Genomic DNA, 16,922 nt, shown 5'->3' on the forward strand with positions numbered 1-16,922 from the left:
ATAATTTTTAATATATGGGTGTCTCGACTACAGCCCTCTTTGACCAAAACGTCTATATTAGATTTTTTTTACTTGTGACATAATTATACATAATGCAAAATATGCCTGCAATTCGTCACTTGTTATTGGATACCATTCTTCAATCTTTTTAGTAATTTCCTTGTTTATTGTTTGAGACGCATATCTATTAGTTTCTCTAACTCTCATGTCAAAGAAATCATCACAAAGTATTTGTTTCAAAACAGAAAGAGGTGTCGGATTTGCACCAAATCTTAGCAAAGCAATTGCATTGACACTGGGAATTTCCATAAATGGTTTTATAATAGGAATATTTTCCTTTTTTTGCCAATTCCATTCATTTTCTGTTACATCGGAATCATCGCTACAAGATGATATCGGTCTCAAACGTTTATGAACATTGCCTCAAACCAAACTTCCACAGCTACTGTTGCTATTGTCACTTGACAAGTCAAAAATGGCAACACTTTGATCATATAAATTTGTCTCGCTGTTTTTATCCAAACTGTCCTCTCTGCTTTTAATATCACTTTGGGCTAACATATTATAGATATTTGCAGACATATTAGGGATGATGATAAATTGCAACATAAACAAACTAACTAGTGAATAGAGTTTATATGCATATATATTCACTGCCTAACACCCTAAATTCGTTTGAAATTAACGCAAACTTCATAATGTCTGCGATACATCAAAATCAATTTTGGTGCAATAAACAAAATACGTGTCACAGACGTCTTTGTATGTTAACTCTAAATTCATTTGAAATTGACACAAACTTCGTAACATCTGTGATACGTCAAAATCATTTTTGGTGCAATAAACAAAATAAGTGTCACAAACGTCTTTGTATGTTAATGGGTTAAAAAACGTTTAATTTTCTTGACCACAAAAGCTGTGGAATGACTTCTAATGGGACTATATTGATCAAGTACATATAAGAAACAACTATGTTATACCAACTAGTTTCACCAACTAAGGCTGTCAGCATCTTCAGGGTACATAACTGATGTAAGGCACTAAAAAGTTAAAAACTGTTACAAACTATAATCAACCGATTCCAATTATATTAGACAAAAATAGTGCACATACAATACATGCATAGAGCATGCATGATCTCGCTTGTTGTTATTTAGGAACGTTCTATAGTTGGCATTGTAATTCTGGTGAGTTAAGAGATCTAATAAGGGTCTTCCAGATCATGGGCAAAATTAGTCCTTGGTTCCTGTTAAAGTTTTGTATACAGTGGGCAACTGCTGTGGCTTCTTTAATAATTCGGAAGCGGAAGTCCTCCTCTATGTAAGGAATTGTGCTTCTATCCCACTATATGATATGGTTTGTTCTTGAGAAATGAAAAGCTAACCCAGACTTTTCTTCTCTGTTATTATTGACGTCACCAATGTGTTCTTTTTGCCTAATTTCAAGGCTCCTTGAAGTCTGGCTGATGTAATTCAAGCCGCACAAGCAGGGTATGTTGTAAACTCAAGCATATTTGAAGAAAGGATGGCTAATCTTTTGGAGATCTTAAGAATTGCCTAATCGTTTCTGTAGGTTTAAAAAAGGCCACTCTTATTTTATGTGGTCTAAGGAGTCTTGCAATCTTATTCGAAACTGTCCCTAAGTATGGAATGACGATAGTAGAAATATAACGTATGTTATCTCGTTGTCTTTGTGGGGGTCATAGAAAAGTATCTTGTGGACGAGTCTTCGAGGAAATCCATTCATGGTAAGGTTGTTAGATATCAGGGATAGTTCTCCCTGGAGGTCTTTTTGATCTGTTGTAAGGAGAGAGGCTCGGTTCTTCAGCATGTGTACAATGCTAAGTTTCTGAGAAATGTGGTGGGAGGAAGTGACAAAAAAACATTACAGGCAGAGTTAATTACAATACTATCAACAAGATTTACTCAAAATAACCACCATTAGCATCGATCACAGCTTCAATTCTGCTTCGGAACCTCGAACAAGCTGATGCTACAGTCTCCCTGGGAAGGGCCGCAAAAACTGTTTTAATTTTATCCATTAACTGGGCTTTTGTATTACTGGAAGTGCGATTGGTGTCTTTTTCAACTGCGCCCCATACAAAATAATCCATGGGGTTAAGGTCTGGGGAGTTTGGAGGCCAAACATTTGGACTGGTGAAGTCGTAGAAATTTTCAGACAACCATTTTTGACTTTTCCCAGAGGTGTGGCAAGGGGCCGAATCCTGCTGCCATACATACGGCCTACCATTGGCTACCCTTGTTATCCAGGGCTTGACTACAGTTAGCAACTCCACGAACAAAGCCTGAATTCCAATGCCAGGGTTCTTCAACACCTGTTCCTGCAGATTTGCGAGGAATTCTGCTGTACGAACGCAATCAGATCGTCTGCTAGGGATCTTTCTTCTTGCTACATCCTCGTAGTCACCATTGCAAGTCTCTAGTTCATGCCTGATTGTTTTTACTGTATTCAGGGAGCATTGGGCAGCAGTCGTAATATCCTTATTTTGATGGCGGGCACGAATCATCATGATACAAGTTATTCTCTTCCATGATTCAGGTGGGTTCCAGCTATCCATCCTTTCTGACATCTTGTATATGAATGAAGAAGGGTCCAAACTTTTAAATGAAGAGAAGTGTGTGTTAATACATGTAACTTACGGAAAAATATAATTAATTATAAATATGTCAAATTTATCCCGAACACCCTGTATTTATAACACGGTTGCAAACTCCATAATTTCTAAAATGAATGCTGATCACTGTGTAACACTAAAAGAAAGAATCCTCCTACTGAGTTGTTCTGAGTCCAGATAACCATCACTTTGGACATATGATCCAAGGTATGTGAACCTGGACACCTGTGCCCTGCAATGTTATACTTTCTGCTGCTTCACTACAACATATGTACTCTGTCTTATTTCTACCGATCCTCAAAACCACTGTCTTCCAAATCTTTCCTCCAAGAGGAGGGAATGATTTGGTGGTTCCTACTCTACATCTCTCCCTTGTTTTACCACCATCATACCTGTGTTGTACAAGATATATACAATTCTCTGGAATCAGTGAAGATATATATCCTCTGCAACATTTTGTCACTTTCCTGACATTTATCTTCCATATCCTTACTGAACTCTTCCCATGAATTTTGTTTGTGAATCAATCAGCGTTTTCTTAAGAATTTGCCACTATGACTCTAAGGTTTAGTTCTTGTTTTCAAACTGTTTCATATTTTCCTCAACAATGTTTGTATAGCTGAAGCAAAATCAGCAGAGATAAATAGTGGTTCATGTATTTTCTGAATATCAAGTAACCAAGTACCTTGTATAACCAAATTTCACATTTTGAAAACCTGATACTGAGTGTGACAACATTTGTGTGTGTGTGTGTGTGTGTGTGTGTGTGTGTGTGTGTGTGTGTGTGTGTGTGTGTGTGTGTGTGTGTGTGTGTGTGTGTGTGTGTGTGTGTGTGTGTGTGTGTGTGAGAGTGCACATGGACATGCATGTCACTGTTCAGGGAAAAACTTGTTAAACTAAATTTATTATATTGAATAACTTCAGCTTTTCAATTATACATATATATATATATATATATGTAAAATCTCTCATGATAACTAACTTATCATGTTCATTTTAGATGTTTTATTTGGGAGATTGTCAAATGTCAAATTTTGTCCGTAATAAATTTTGTACTTGTAATAAATTAACCACGAGCCTTTGTTAAAATAATGTGGCACATGATGTCCTTATGTAATCCTGTTAACCCATGTCCATATACGGCAATTTCAAAAGACACGCAAAGTATGACATCATCATGTTCGGATGTCAATATGGAAGTTTTGAGAGATGCTCGCATGTGTACAATGAAAGTCTGGGCCTTTATAAGCCGAAAAGTCAAGAAGGATTTTGTTTTAGATTACTCAACATTCTCTCACCTGGGTATGCCAAGTGATGTTCGTGGAGCTGCACATCCATGTTAGGTTTGCTGTCTCTATTTTTTCTTAAATTTTTTAGTAATTTTTATTTAATCTTTAGAGGTACCTGTGGCATAATAAATTAATCACTTAACATGTATAACATCAACAGTAATAACTTTAATGAATTAAAAGTACAAATATTTCATACTGAAAGTAACAGTACATCATCAGGGTAGAACAAACAAGTAAAGGAATCGAATACAAATTTACAGAACAGTTGGTGGATCACCAATTAAATTGTTGCCATGTGCCAGATGATTAATTAAAATAATATTAAATAATTCTTTAAAGATAATCATTTCATTAATGGTTGCATAAGATAAGAATCTCCCAAACTTTTGGGAGAGAGAGACAGTCATTTCAATTCATTTGTACTTTTAATTCATTCAAGTTATTACTGTTGGTGTTATACGTGTTAAGTGATTAACTAATTTTTATTTGTTACTAACTTGCTGGCTCTAGTGGGGATATTTTTTTTATTTTCCTTCCACTAGAGAAGGATTTTTGGCATATAGGCTGATTAATTAGATTTAGTAACGTTACTCTAAGTCAGCCAACTTAGACTATTTTTTGTTTTTTCCTTTTTTTTTTTAATGCAGGATTTAAAATGAGTAAAATGATTCCAGATAATTATTCAGGGAATCATTTATCCCTATCCCTGTCTATCCCTAGCATTCTAGTCCCTCCTAGGACTAGAATGCTAGGGATAGACAGGCCACGATGTGAGGAACCTAGTCTTAACAAAGGTATTAAAAGAGATCACCGAACACAGAACATCTAATCCTTCACTCCATATGGGGTTGGAAAGTTCCACATCGTTGTCAAGAATATGGATTCGAGTGATAAACTTCTAGAGAGAAGTGTCTCTGTGCAAGGGAATCATATAACACACTTGGCTTTCTACCAATCATGGTAGAAAGCTCTGAGTGTTCACACTTGGCTTTCTACCAGTCATGGTAGAAAGCCAAGTGTGAACACTCAAAGCAGACAGGGTTCCCTTTGGAATACATCCAAGCTGGTACGACATTTTAATACAAGCCTTTGCAAGTGAGGAAAAGTGAGCAACATAAAACGTAGCATTTCCAAAAAGATACCACTTGGTTCTCTGGGGAGTAACCTTTACTATGGACATGAGGTTACCTGTGCCCAACTTAGTAAACATCAGAACAGCACAGGTAACGATAAACTACCCCAGAGTACAGCAACAATGTTTATGCTGTGTCTCGGTAAAACATCTGGGCAGAGAATGTCCCCAAGCCAACTGCTTCAATTGTGTTAGTGTCTGGCACATCTCCAGCCAGTGCCCTAATCCCTGCTGAAAATGCAGCAATCAGAATGTTGGATTACTAGCTTCCCACTATGCACTTTTGTGGAAAGAGCAGGGACACCAATTGAGCCATTGTCACAATACCTTACCATGACCACAGATCAAGGTGATTTTCCACAACTCCCTAAGACCACCGGGGAGAAGGCCTTCACACAGATGGTCCTCAGGAAAGTAAAGAAAGTAACTATGACTGAAACCCCAGTACCTATATTTACCATAGCAACATCAGCGACTACAATGGCACTGGCATCGACAACCAGCCAGATTAACCAACACCTGAAGTTGAGCCAGTAACAACAGCTTATTTTAAGCTTAACTAGAATAAGTAAGCTTATTTTAAGCTTACTTTAAGCTTAACCAGAAACCTCCTACAGAAGCCGTCGTATTACCGGCAATAACAACAACCGGTAAAACCGAGGACAAGACTCTTCCATCTGAAGCCAGTGACCCCTCCCCTGCAGAAGACATGCAACTTGAAAAGGGGGAAAATATCACCCCCCCCCCACACACACACACCACCAGAAACATCAAAGGCAGCAAAATGCAAATAGGAATCAGCTCCAAAGAAAGAAAAGAAACAAAAATCCAGGACCAGAAAAACAACAGAAACATCAGAATAAGAAATGGAACTGGATTACCCCCCCCCCTTCAAGAGAAGACAACATTAATGATAAAATAAAGAGGTACATGGGGTCATAGTTTAGCACCTATTCGTACAAGACCTCTGAAGATAGATCAGTCAGCGTCAAGATAAATGTCAATTTTTTTTTTCCATGAAAAACTTTACTTTCCAAAAATCCCGTAATATATCTCAAACCACAATTTTTTAACTTTAATTTTAAGGAAAAACATGCAAATTATATTAGAGTAGGTATGGTACCATGGGATAACATCATCCATGAAATCAACATTAAAATAGACAGAAAAGCAAAGGCAAGTGGAGAAAAGAAATTTCAAGATCAGAACACATTTGCGCTCAGAAGACAGTCTGTTGGCCAGCTTTTACATCAGGCGCTTTACAAAGTTCAGAGAGGAGAGAACCATACTTAAAATCATGGAAGGTGGTAACATCATCAACACCACTTCTGACATCCTGCAAGTCTTCCAGAGGCACTACAATGAACTTTATGCAGATGACAGTGCCTGTCCAGACTACTCCTCCTGGAACATCACTACCTCCCTGTGCACATCCAAGCAGGCTTGGATCATTCTTTTATGTTAGCCGAAATTACAACAGCCTTTAAGCAATGTCGAGCTAAAAAAGTGCCTGGCCCAGAGTGACTGGGGACAGAGTTCTATTGTGAAGCATGGGACTTACACTCCTGGCACTTTACAACATCTTCCTTACCACCAGAAACGTGTCAGACGTGTTCGTGGAGTGACATACGGTTTTCATCCCCAAGTTCTTGAACAGGGATCCCTCCCTGATCAAGAACTTGTGGCTGATTAATCTCTCCAAACTACAAGCCATCAACAACAGACTCAAAGTGGGGATGAAATACATCAAAAGCAGTCACTGTATCGTATCCCAGGCAGATCAAAAGAATTTGATCTGTATATCATGAAAATTATAGAAACAACTATCATGCTAGAGTAAAACTTTAGTTTAATATAAACCAAAATAAACACTAAATGTTTCAACCTTCACATTAAGATCATCTGGAGTATACAAAGAAACAAGCTGCACTACAATCTGCATGGTATGCTAAAGTTACTGATCAACTGTTGAAACCTATTGGCCTGACCTCTGGCGAAAAAAAAAAAACTTTACCACATTAAAGCTAGAGTCCTGTTATTATTATTATTCGTATTTTTCAATAGATAATGAGCACCCCCAACATTTTCATCACTCCTTTTGAAGTATAGATAATGCACATGTGCCGACTAGTGGTAGAGTTAGGAAGTACAGACAGAGGAAGTCTTTAAAGGCAAGTGCATTGCTAGTAGCAGTGGTCAATTATTCTGTACATCCTGTTTTAAAATATTTCATAAAGTAAATCATTATTTGTTTATATTTTGTTATTAGATCTGAATTACCCATGGAAGACAGAAGTACTTCTCGGAGAAAATCCTACACAGTGCAGTTCAAGCTTGAAGTGGTAGAAATAGCAAAGGAAAAAGGGAATCCTGAAGCTGGTAGATTGTTCAATGTTGGAGAAAGTAGTGTTCGTGAATGGCGAAAGGCTGAAACGTTTACATATCAGGAAACGTGCTATGAATTTTGGAAGGTGCTTGTGGCCAACCATGTCCGTGTGTTGCAGGAATCGAAAAGAATTGTGCAAAACGATAATATAAAGGATTTCAAGGCCTACTCACCTTGGGTTTTTGGATTTATGAAGAGAAACAATTTAAGTGTGTGCTCCTGCACTAGTGTTGGACAAAATTTGCCGTGCAACTGGGAAGCAAAAGTAGCTAAATTTCGTTTGTTTCTGAGAGAAAACTTGTGTGGGGTTGATGCTTGTCACTCTGGGAATATGGATGAGGTTCCCATAAGTTTTGACATGCCTAGTTCTAGGCGTGTGAATCTCAAGGGAGCAAAAGAGGTTTCAGTTGCTACAACAGGGCATGAAAGATCTAACTTTACTGTGGTTCTCTGCGTAACTGCAGATGGTTCCAAATTGCCACCGATGGTGATTTTCAAAAGAAAGACTGTTCCAAAAGTTTATGATTCCAAAGATATTATTGTTACTGCTAATGATAAAGGTTGGATAAATTCGGAGATTAAAAAATTTGGTTAAAGAATGTGTGGCGAAAGAGAAAAATGGCATTTTTCAATCCAAAATCTTTGTTAGTGTTGGATTTGTGTAGGGTACACACGACAGCAGAAGTTAAAACAACTGTAAGTAAGTATTCCAAATTGGCCATCATTCCAGGTGGTTTAACAAAAAAACTTCAACCCCTTGATCTTGCAGTAAATAAACTGTTGTTTATTTACTGCAAGATCAAGGGGTTGAACGATTATGAATGATTATGAGGCTGAAGAAATACCAAACAAAATTTTTAACGCAATTGATTCATTCAAGATTGAGTCTGATGAAGAATGTTTTGGATTTGAATAGTGTAATGTTCAATAAATATTAAGTAATACTTCTAGCTTAGTTTTGTTATCACATTTGATTTACCTCTCATACCTTTCAAATGTATACTGCACATGTTAATTTTTAACAAATTTAGACTTTTTTTGTATAGATAATGCATGCGTTATCTATCGAAAAATACGGTATCTAGTAGGTTACAAAATTAAATTAAGCTGGAGAGCAAAATGTTCACAAAAACTTATATAAATATACATAAAAATTACAACAAACTGGTATGAATAGTGGCCAAGAAAAGAAGAAATTGCTTAGAGTCCTAAAGTCAGGATTTGCTAGAAAACTAAGTGGGCTGAATGTCTGCCATCCAAATTCTTGGGATTTTTATGCCACCATTATTGTTAAGATTAGGGTGGTTAATCAAAATATCACAGGCTTCTTTAAATTTCTGTACATACCAGGTTTTTTTATGATGAAGAACGAGTACTTTTCCAATGAATTTGGTGTAAGCTGTTAACAGCGTGATCTAAGAGGCCTGCTTCACCAAAATTGTTAAATTTAATGTGTCGTTTATGTTCTTTTTTATGGATAGGGAATTGTACGTCCAGTTTTCCCAATATAAGGTAAGTTATAGGTGCAATAGATGCAATAAACTCCAGGGTGTGCCAATGGGGAGAGAGGATCCTCAGAGGAGTTGAATATGTTTTTTAACTTTAAAGGTGGTTTAAAAGTGGAATTAAGATTATAATGGTGTAGGATACTATTAATGTTTTCTGGGATAGCTATGGTTTTATTGTAATCTATATTATTTTTTGATGAAGTTTTATGAACTTTATTACTAATATTTTTGCTATAGCCATTATTTATAAATGTATTGCTAATAATTTTAAATTCTTGCTTAAGAGCTTGTTCATTAGAGCAAATTGTTATAAGCCTGATTTTTTGGGTGTTAATGACTCAAAATTTCTGCGAAGGGTGGTGATATGAGTTAGCATGTATATATTGGCTGGTATGTGTAGGCTTGTGATAAACAGTGGACAGACTGCCTGGGGGAAGACGTGCGACCAGTGTATGCAGAAATGGGAGCGAGTTCTGATTTTCAATTTCAATAGTAAATTATATGCGCTCGTGTTGTTTGTTCAGGTGGCTAAAGAAAGTGTTTGATTTGGCGGCCATGTGGCCAGATAACGAAAACATCATCAACGTATCTAAGCCAAACTGTAGGTTTTAGAGTAAAGGAATCAAGAACACATTGCTCAAAAGCTTCCATATAAAAGTTAGCAATTGGAGGAGATAATACTGGCGAGCCAATGGCAATACTTTCTTTTCGTAGGTATATTTTGTAGGTTTTATATTAAACTAAAATTTTAATCTAACATTGTAGTTGTTTCCATAATTTTCATGATGTATTCTGATCACTGTGCAAGCATGATGGAAAGGAATTCAATCTTTACCTCATCTGCTATCTGGTACCAAGAAACTCTCAATGACATTGCTTTCAATTGATCTCAACAGAGCGTTTGACAGTGTTAAACATTCATCTCTGTTCCATATTCTCTAGAAAGCAAGGGTTCACCGAGGCCTCTTTTCCATTCTCCAGGAGCCTATAACAACAGCTCCACTTGCCTCCAATTAATGGTTACTTATATGATCCCAATTACCATCCAAAAAGAGATCAAAGCAGGATGACCTCTCAGCACTCTTCTTTTTTCATTGGTACTTAAGCCATTTCTATAGGCAGTTAACAACTCTCGTGCTGGTAGAAGAATAGCACTCTGCTCACTATGGAGGAATCCAAAATAACAGCCTATGTGGATGACATGGTGGGCACCCTTAACGACAATGACTTCATCAGGAATTTCCTTAATATCCTAGAAAGATTCAAAGTGACAGGGCTACACACAAATTCCAACAAAACAGAGCTCAAGAGATGGAGTTTGGGACCAGTTAACATCCCACTGGGCCTATTCCCCAAGAAGACCCATTACCAACATAGGGGTACCCACTATGGTGCAGCCTGAAGTTGACGAAGATCTTATCGCCAAGACCATCAACAGCTTCAAAGGCTGGAAAATCGGGCTGCTATCACTATTCTCCCAGGCCACAGTAATAAAGATCATTGTGTGCTCAGCTTACCAATATGTCATAAACATAATAGATATCTCAGAACATCTAGATAATGGCTATACAGGAAACTCTTAGTTTTTCTGAGACAACTTACGTCGGAAAGTTGATGCTAAGATCCTTCAACTTCCATGGAAGCAGGGGGTGTTAGCCTTCCAGTCCTCAAAATACAATACCTGAATAATACTACTTTCAATTTGAACATGATACTGCGATTCAACCATCTCAGCAGTTATCTTGTTCAGTATTACTTGGGTTTCAAGATTCCCCTCTTAGGAATCACAGCTCACCAAGCATCTAATGCAGAAACTGTCCTAGAATGCTACAACCAACTTTGCCAGATTTTACAGCAACTGTGGTCTGGGCATAGACATCAGCAACATCCAGAACAGCACAAAATGGTACAATGTCATCTTTAACCACCTACTATGGATGTTCTGGATCTAGGGACTGACAACAACATCCTGTGTGGTCACCCAGCAAGACATTTATTCTGACTTCTATGTCTGGCCCTAAGAGAGTGCCTTGATCTGTTTTTGATAGGCACAGTAAAAACAATCAAATAATTGGATACTGTGTATTTTTCAAGAGGTGTAATTTATGCTATGAAGACAATAGTTTAAATTCCAGAGAAATATTTGTAGCTCAATAAATTATTTTGTTCCACTGCTGCTGTTTATAATGTGAAACACTGCAATGAATAATTTTAAGATGTTATTCATTTATATATATATTTATATATATATATATATATAGGCCTGTAGTTCAGTAGAAGTGGCGCTTGCATCCTCTGTGCTAGGCTACCTGAAGATAAACCTTAGTTCGGGTCTAGCTGCTAGCAGGAGGAACTTTTTCTAAGCATATCTTCAACTGGTTCCTGGATTAGTCAATCTTTGGAATGGGAAAGTGAGTTTTCTGTCCCGTAAATTCAAGAAAATTGAATACAGAACTCACATTATTTTAGACAGTAACATATTTTATTAGGATTAGGTGCCAAGATGTGACAGGACTTGTTTGCCCACCTGTTCATCGTTGCCGCACATAATTAGTCACAGTCATAGGGCAGCTATCTCTGATTGACTACAAGTGGAGACTGAATTGTCCACTCAGTCTTCAAAAGCTAGATAGGGCTTAAAGACCTCCCTACTCCCTATAAGGGAATAAAAGCTATTAACCTCATATATCACCTTATATATATATATATATATATAATGTGAATTATCCTTTTTATCATTCTAGTGCTGCTGTTTTTTAATGCAGGATAAATACATATTTGTCAAAGGTGTAGAAAGGATAATGTGTTCGTCGCACATGTTGTTTAATTTTCACGGTATATATCAGAACACTGTAGACTAAACTACACAAAGATTATTGAAAAAAAAATGAAAAACTTTGAGAATAGGAACCAAACCTTGGAGATTCAGTGGCAAGCTTTGAAGAAAAAAACCTGATTGATTCAACCAGAGAGGAATGTGAGGAATGAGGTTGTCTGTAAGGACAGAAAAATCAGAACTCCATGGTGGACACAGGAAGTTAAAGAGGCAGTGAAAGAAAAGAAGAAAGCATATCAAAAGTTCCTGGCAAATAAGTCCGCTTGTGCTCTTAGAGAATACATAGACAAATGTAAGAAAGCTAAACAATGTGTAAAACTGGCTAAACAAAAGTCATGGGAGGACTTTGGCAAGAACATAGAAAATAAATATCAAGAAGGTGGCAAAATATTCTGGAGGTTGCTAAAGAAGCTTAGAAATGGAGAAAAGAGTGCTGTAAAAGGACTTAGAGATGATAAAGGTGACATGAAAACGGAAGAAAAAGATATCCTTCAAGTATGGAGTAATTACTTCGAAAAATTGTTAAATGAAACAAGCAGTGATAGCACGGTGGTAAAAAGCACTCAACACGCATACAGTCAGGAATACATATCCATACTTGAAGTAGAAAAAGCTATCAAAAGCTTGAAATGTGGAAAGGCAGAAGGAGTATATGATATTCGACCAGAAATGCTCAAGTATGGTGGTATAAAAGTCTTACAGTGGATGCACAGCATAGTTCAGAAGTCCTGGACAGAGGTACAAATTCTCGATGATTGGAATACAGCTCTCATAGTACCCATATATAAAAAGGGAAATAAAACCGAATGTGAGAATTACAGAGGTATTTCCCTACTGAATGTTCCTGGTAAGATTTATGCAAGTATACTTGAGAAACGGTTGAGAAGAATTGTGAAAGAAAAGTTTGGTGAAGGACAAGCTGGATTCAGGCTAAATAGAGGCTGTCAGGATCAGATCTTTACTTTACGACAAGTTGAGAAAACATGGGAATATAACAAAGATCAGTATTTAAGTTTTGTCGATCTGGAAAAGGCATATGACAAGGTGCCAAAAGAGAAGATATTCAATGCGCTACAGTTATATGGTGTCAATGGGGGACATTATTTCAAACAATACTTAGTCTTTATTTGAGTTGTAAGTCAGCAGTTAGAATTGAAGTACAGGAAGATGGTTTAATGTTAAATCTGGTATCAGACAAGGATGTATATTATCCCCTCTGTTATTCATTATCTATATGGATCACATTATGAAGGAAAGTAGTATTAAACATGATATCAAAATTGGAGATGTTAATGTCAGCTCTTTGCTTTATGTGGATGATGTTATACTTCTAAATAAATCTGCTACAAGTCTGCAAGATTCCCTGACTAAATTGAATAACTGTTGTAATAGATATGGTATGAAGGTCAGCAATAAAAAGACAAAGACAATGAACATAGGCAGAATCGTTGAAAATGCCAACTGCATTGTAAATTGAGAACCCGTAGAACAAGTAAAACATTTCAGCTAGTTAGGCACGATTTTTAAAGAAGAAGCTAAATTAAATATGGAAATAGACAACAGATTCAACAAAGCTGGTATGGTAGGAAGTCAATTGAATAAATTCATATGAAATAAGAGAGAAATTAGAGGAATAAGAATGAACACGTGACATCGTCCAGTATTGTTCAACGTCAATAACGTTTTATATCTGCATTCTATTATTTGAGTTTATGAATAGCCAGACGGTTATGATTTGTATTTATTAATTTCTCTTGTTTAAACTTTAAGTTATACTATTTACCCCCTGAAGATGTAAATCCCACGATTTACGAAACTTGTCGGGAACTATTATTTCAGTATTTTGTATAACTGAATAATAAAAAATGTGGTGTAATCACCAAAATATATCTTTTGAAGAATAAGTTTATTTTTATAGTTACATTTTCCATAGAGAGAGTCTTCTCTATATTTCCAAATGACAGCCAGTTAATTACAATGGTAAAATTAAAAATCACATTTAAGCAAATACAGGTTAAGAGGTGTCAATTATAACAAAAATTACTTAGTGCAACAAACTATCAAAAGGGTCCCAACCGCAATTCTACCCTGAAAGGAAATTCACTATAGCAAACTATCTATGACACACTATTTCTGTAGTCCCTAGATGTTTGTTATAGCAAGAAATTACTAAGAAACATAGCACCAAAATTAAACTTCAAATATACATGATTATTTAAATATTCAAAAATAAATACCAATACAAGTAGGTTATTAAAATTGGAATTGTTTTACCTCATCTGTTGAAGTAAGCGTCGACAAGAATTATGAAGATGAAGAATGGTGAAATCTTGTTGCAATAGTGATAATACTGCTGCACGATAGAAATGAAGGTACAGACGTAATCCTCCTTTAAAAGCTTGTAAGATCAAACCTGCAATGATATGATATACTATTATTATTATCCAAGCCTTACAGGGAGTCAAGGACTCATAAAGAGAGTCAGTAGATAAACCACACCAGTTGTTAATACCTTGTCTTAAACTCATTCACATTGGATGCACTCACTACTTCAACAGGTAGCAAACTGTTCCACTCAGACACTGCTCTATGAGAGAAAAATCTAGTTCTTACCCTTTCTTAACCATCCAGAAACTTAACTTCAATGGATATCCATTGTCCTCTCTCCACAATCCATATAACAAAAAATTCCATCAGTATATAACTTACTTTAGTTGATAACCCTTTCAGAAGTTTATAGGCCTCTATCATAACACTTCTCTTTCTCTTGTTTGCCAGTATCTGAGTCCAGATACTCTCATCTGTCCTTGCAATTTACATTCCATAATCGTGATATTATTAGTATTATTATCTGAGACTTTCAGAGAGTCGAGGACACATTGAGGGAGGCCATAAATCACTCATACCAGATGTCATTGGCACAAATATACCTTCTCTTAAACTCACTAACACAAGGTGCACTTGCTACTCCAACAGGCAAATTGTTCCACTCACTCACTGCTTTACAAGAGAAAAAGCTAGCTCCTATCCCCTTCTTAACTGTGAACAAACTTCCATAGGTGCCTCCAAGTTCTTTCCCCACCTTTCCATATAAAGAAAAATTTCATCAGATGATATTCTATAACATCCATTCAGACACATATAGACCTCTATCATATCTCTCCTCTTTCTCCTGTTAACCACATATGAGGTAGGTTCCAAACGTTTCCAGCCTGACATACAAAATTCGTGCCAATTTTAAAACACTGTGTGAATAGCACCATCTACGGGGAGGTTAGTGTACTAGTTTCAACTCTCTACCTGTGTCATTCAGTTGGACGCACTTATTTAACTAACACATGGCATACTAAGTCGCTGTAATTTTAAAAATTGAGTATTGTGTTGCGATAGTTTTTCACCAAAGAAGAGCTTTCTCCAATTGCTATCGAACAGTGACTGGATGGTGTTTATGGGAAAGCTTCTCCTTAATATTCGCCTGTGAAGGAATGAGCTAAACATTTTGCCTAGGAAGAGAGAGAATCAAAGATGATCCTCATGATGGTTCGCTCGTGGAAGTGATGACTGAGGAAAATGTTTCTCTTGTTGAGTAGGAACTGCTCAATGATAGACGGCTGAAGCTCAAACAAATCTCAGCAAGGTTGGGGCTTTCTATAACAACCATCTATCATCTCATCCACAAGAAGCTTCATATGATGGTCAGTGTAAGGTGGGTGCCCCGACTACTCTCTTCAATTCAGGAGCATCATTTGACCTGTTCCCACAAGTTTTTAGAGCTCTGTCAAGGGAATCGGAGAGAAGTGCTGGAATCCATTGTCACTGGGAATAAAACCATAGTCCTTTATTATGATTCTCTTTCCAAAAGGGAATCCACAGAGTGGGGCAAAGCACTGCTGAGAGAGGCCAAGGTCACTCAGTTCACCAAGAAGATCATGGCAACACTCTCTTGGGATTGCCTTGAAGTCAATCAAGAGAATTCTCTTCACTGACTTCAAGGAAAGGAATACCACCGTGAATGTAGAATATTATGCTTCACTCCTGTACAAATTGCTTGACACCATAAAGGAGAAGAGACAAGGAATGATGAGTCATGGTGTTTGCCTGCTTCACAACAATGATCCAGTCCATACAGCCATTGTTAATCTTCGAGGAAGAAAATTTGCAGATGACAATCAGGTGAAATATGCAGCTTTAGGCCATTTTGCAGACAAAAATACAGATTATTTTTTCAGGCATAGGAATGTTAATTCAAAGATGTGAAAAGTGTATTGAAGTAAATGTAGATTATGTGGAAAAGAGAGACAGTTGTTTTCTTTCTATCACCTCTAAAAGTTATTCAGGTCAGAAACTTATGGAACCATAGAATCTGTTGTCCACATACTCGAAAACTGTCCTCATAATCTCCATTCTATAGTCCCTGCATAATCTTTATAAGTCTTTTTTTATCCCCTTGGAATTCAAAATACCAAATCTGCTGTAGTCCACGTGCAGTCTTATCAAGGCCTTATAAAGAGGCAAAATGACTTCCTTAACCTTACATGTCAAGGTTCACTTCAACATTACAATTATCCTCAGAGTTGTATTTGCAATTCTTGCTATGTGACCTTTGAACTTCAAATTCCTATTCACCATCATGCCATGATCCCTAACCTCATCCCTTTCTTGTAGAATAACCCTACTAATATCCAGTTGAAAATCTCATCATGCCAAAGTGCATAACTTTACATTTACTAACATTAAACTGACAGCCATTTTAGTTTGCCCAATTTTACAGCATAGTGAAATCATTCTGTAAGTACTGGATATCAGTAGCATCCCTGATTGCCTGCCACTCTTCATATTGTCAGCAAACAATTGCATTTCTCCTGTTAGACCCTTTCTAATTTCATTAATGTATAGACTGGATAGAAATGGCCCAAGAACCAACCCCTGAGATAAACCACTGGTCATCTTAAATCTAATGGATTCACACCTGACATATGCTACTCTTGATACCTCTCTGTCAACGATCCACTTATCCCAGTCAAGATTTTATATTCAAAACCCATATTCTCCAGTTTATGCAACAGTTTTTCATGTAGTATCCTATCAAGTGCCTTAGCAAAATTCAACAATATCATAGTGTGTGTGTGTGTG

General features: G+C 36.8%; 1 protein-coding gene across 2 annotated transcripts in view; it reads right to left on the reverse strand.

The window, feature by feature from the left end:
- The window catches only part of LOC150106226 (gamma-tubulin complex component 6-like), a 909,633-nt gene that overhangs the window by 512,836 nt on the left and 379,875 nt on the right, over positions 1 to 16,922 (reverse strand). For both annotated transcript variants that reach the window (XM_090392253.1, XM_090392252.1), the window contains one exon: positions 14,064 to 14,202. In XM_090392253.1, the coding sequence (XP_090248379.1) occupies positions 14,064 to 14,202 (139 nt within the window). The remainder of the gene's footprint in view (positions 1 to 14,063; positions 14,203 to 16,922) is intronic.

The sequence above is a fragment of the Typopeltis vanoorti genome, chromosome 5 (genome assembly GCF_054136105.1).
Source record: "Typopeltis vanoorti isolate ZY-2024b chromosome 5, IOZ_Tvanoo_1.0, whole genome shotgun sequence".
Lineage (NCBI taxonomy): Eukaryota > Metazoa > Arthropoda > Arachnida > Uropygi > Thelyphonidae > Typopeltis > Typopeltis vanoorti.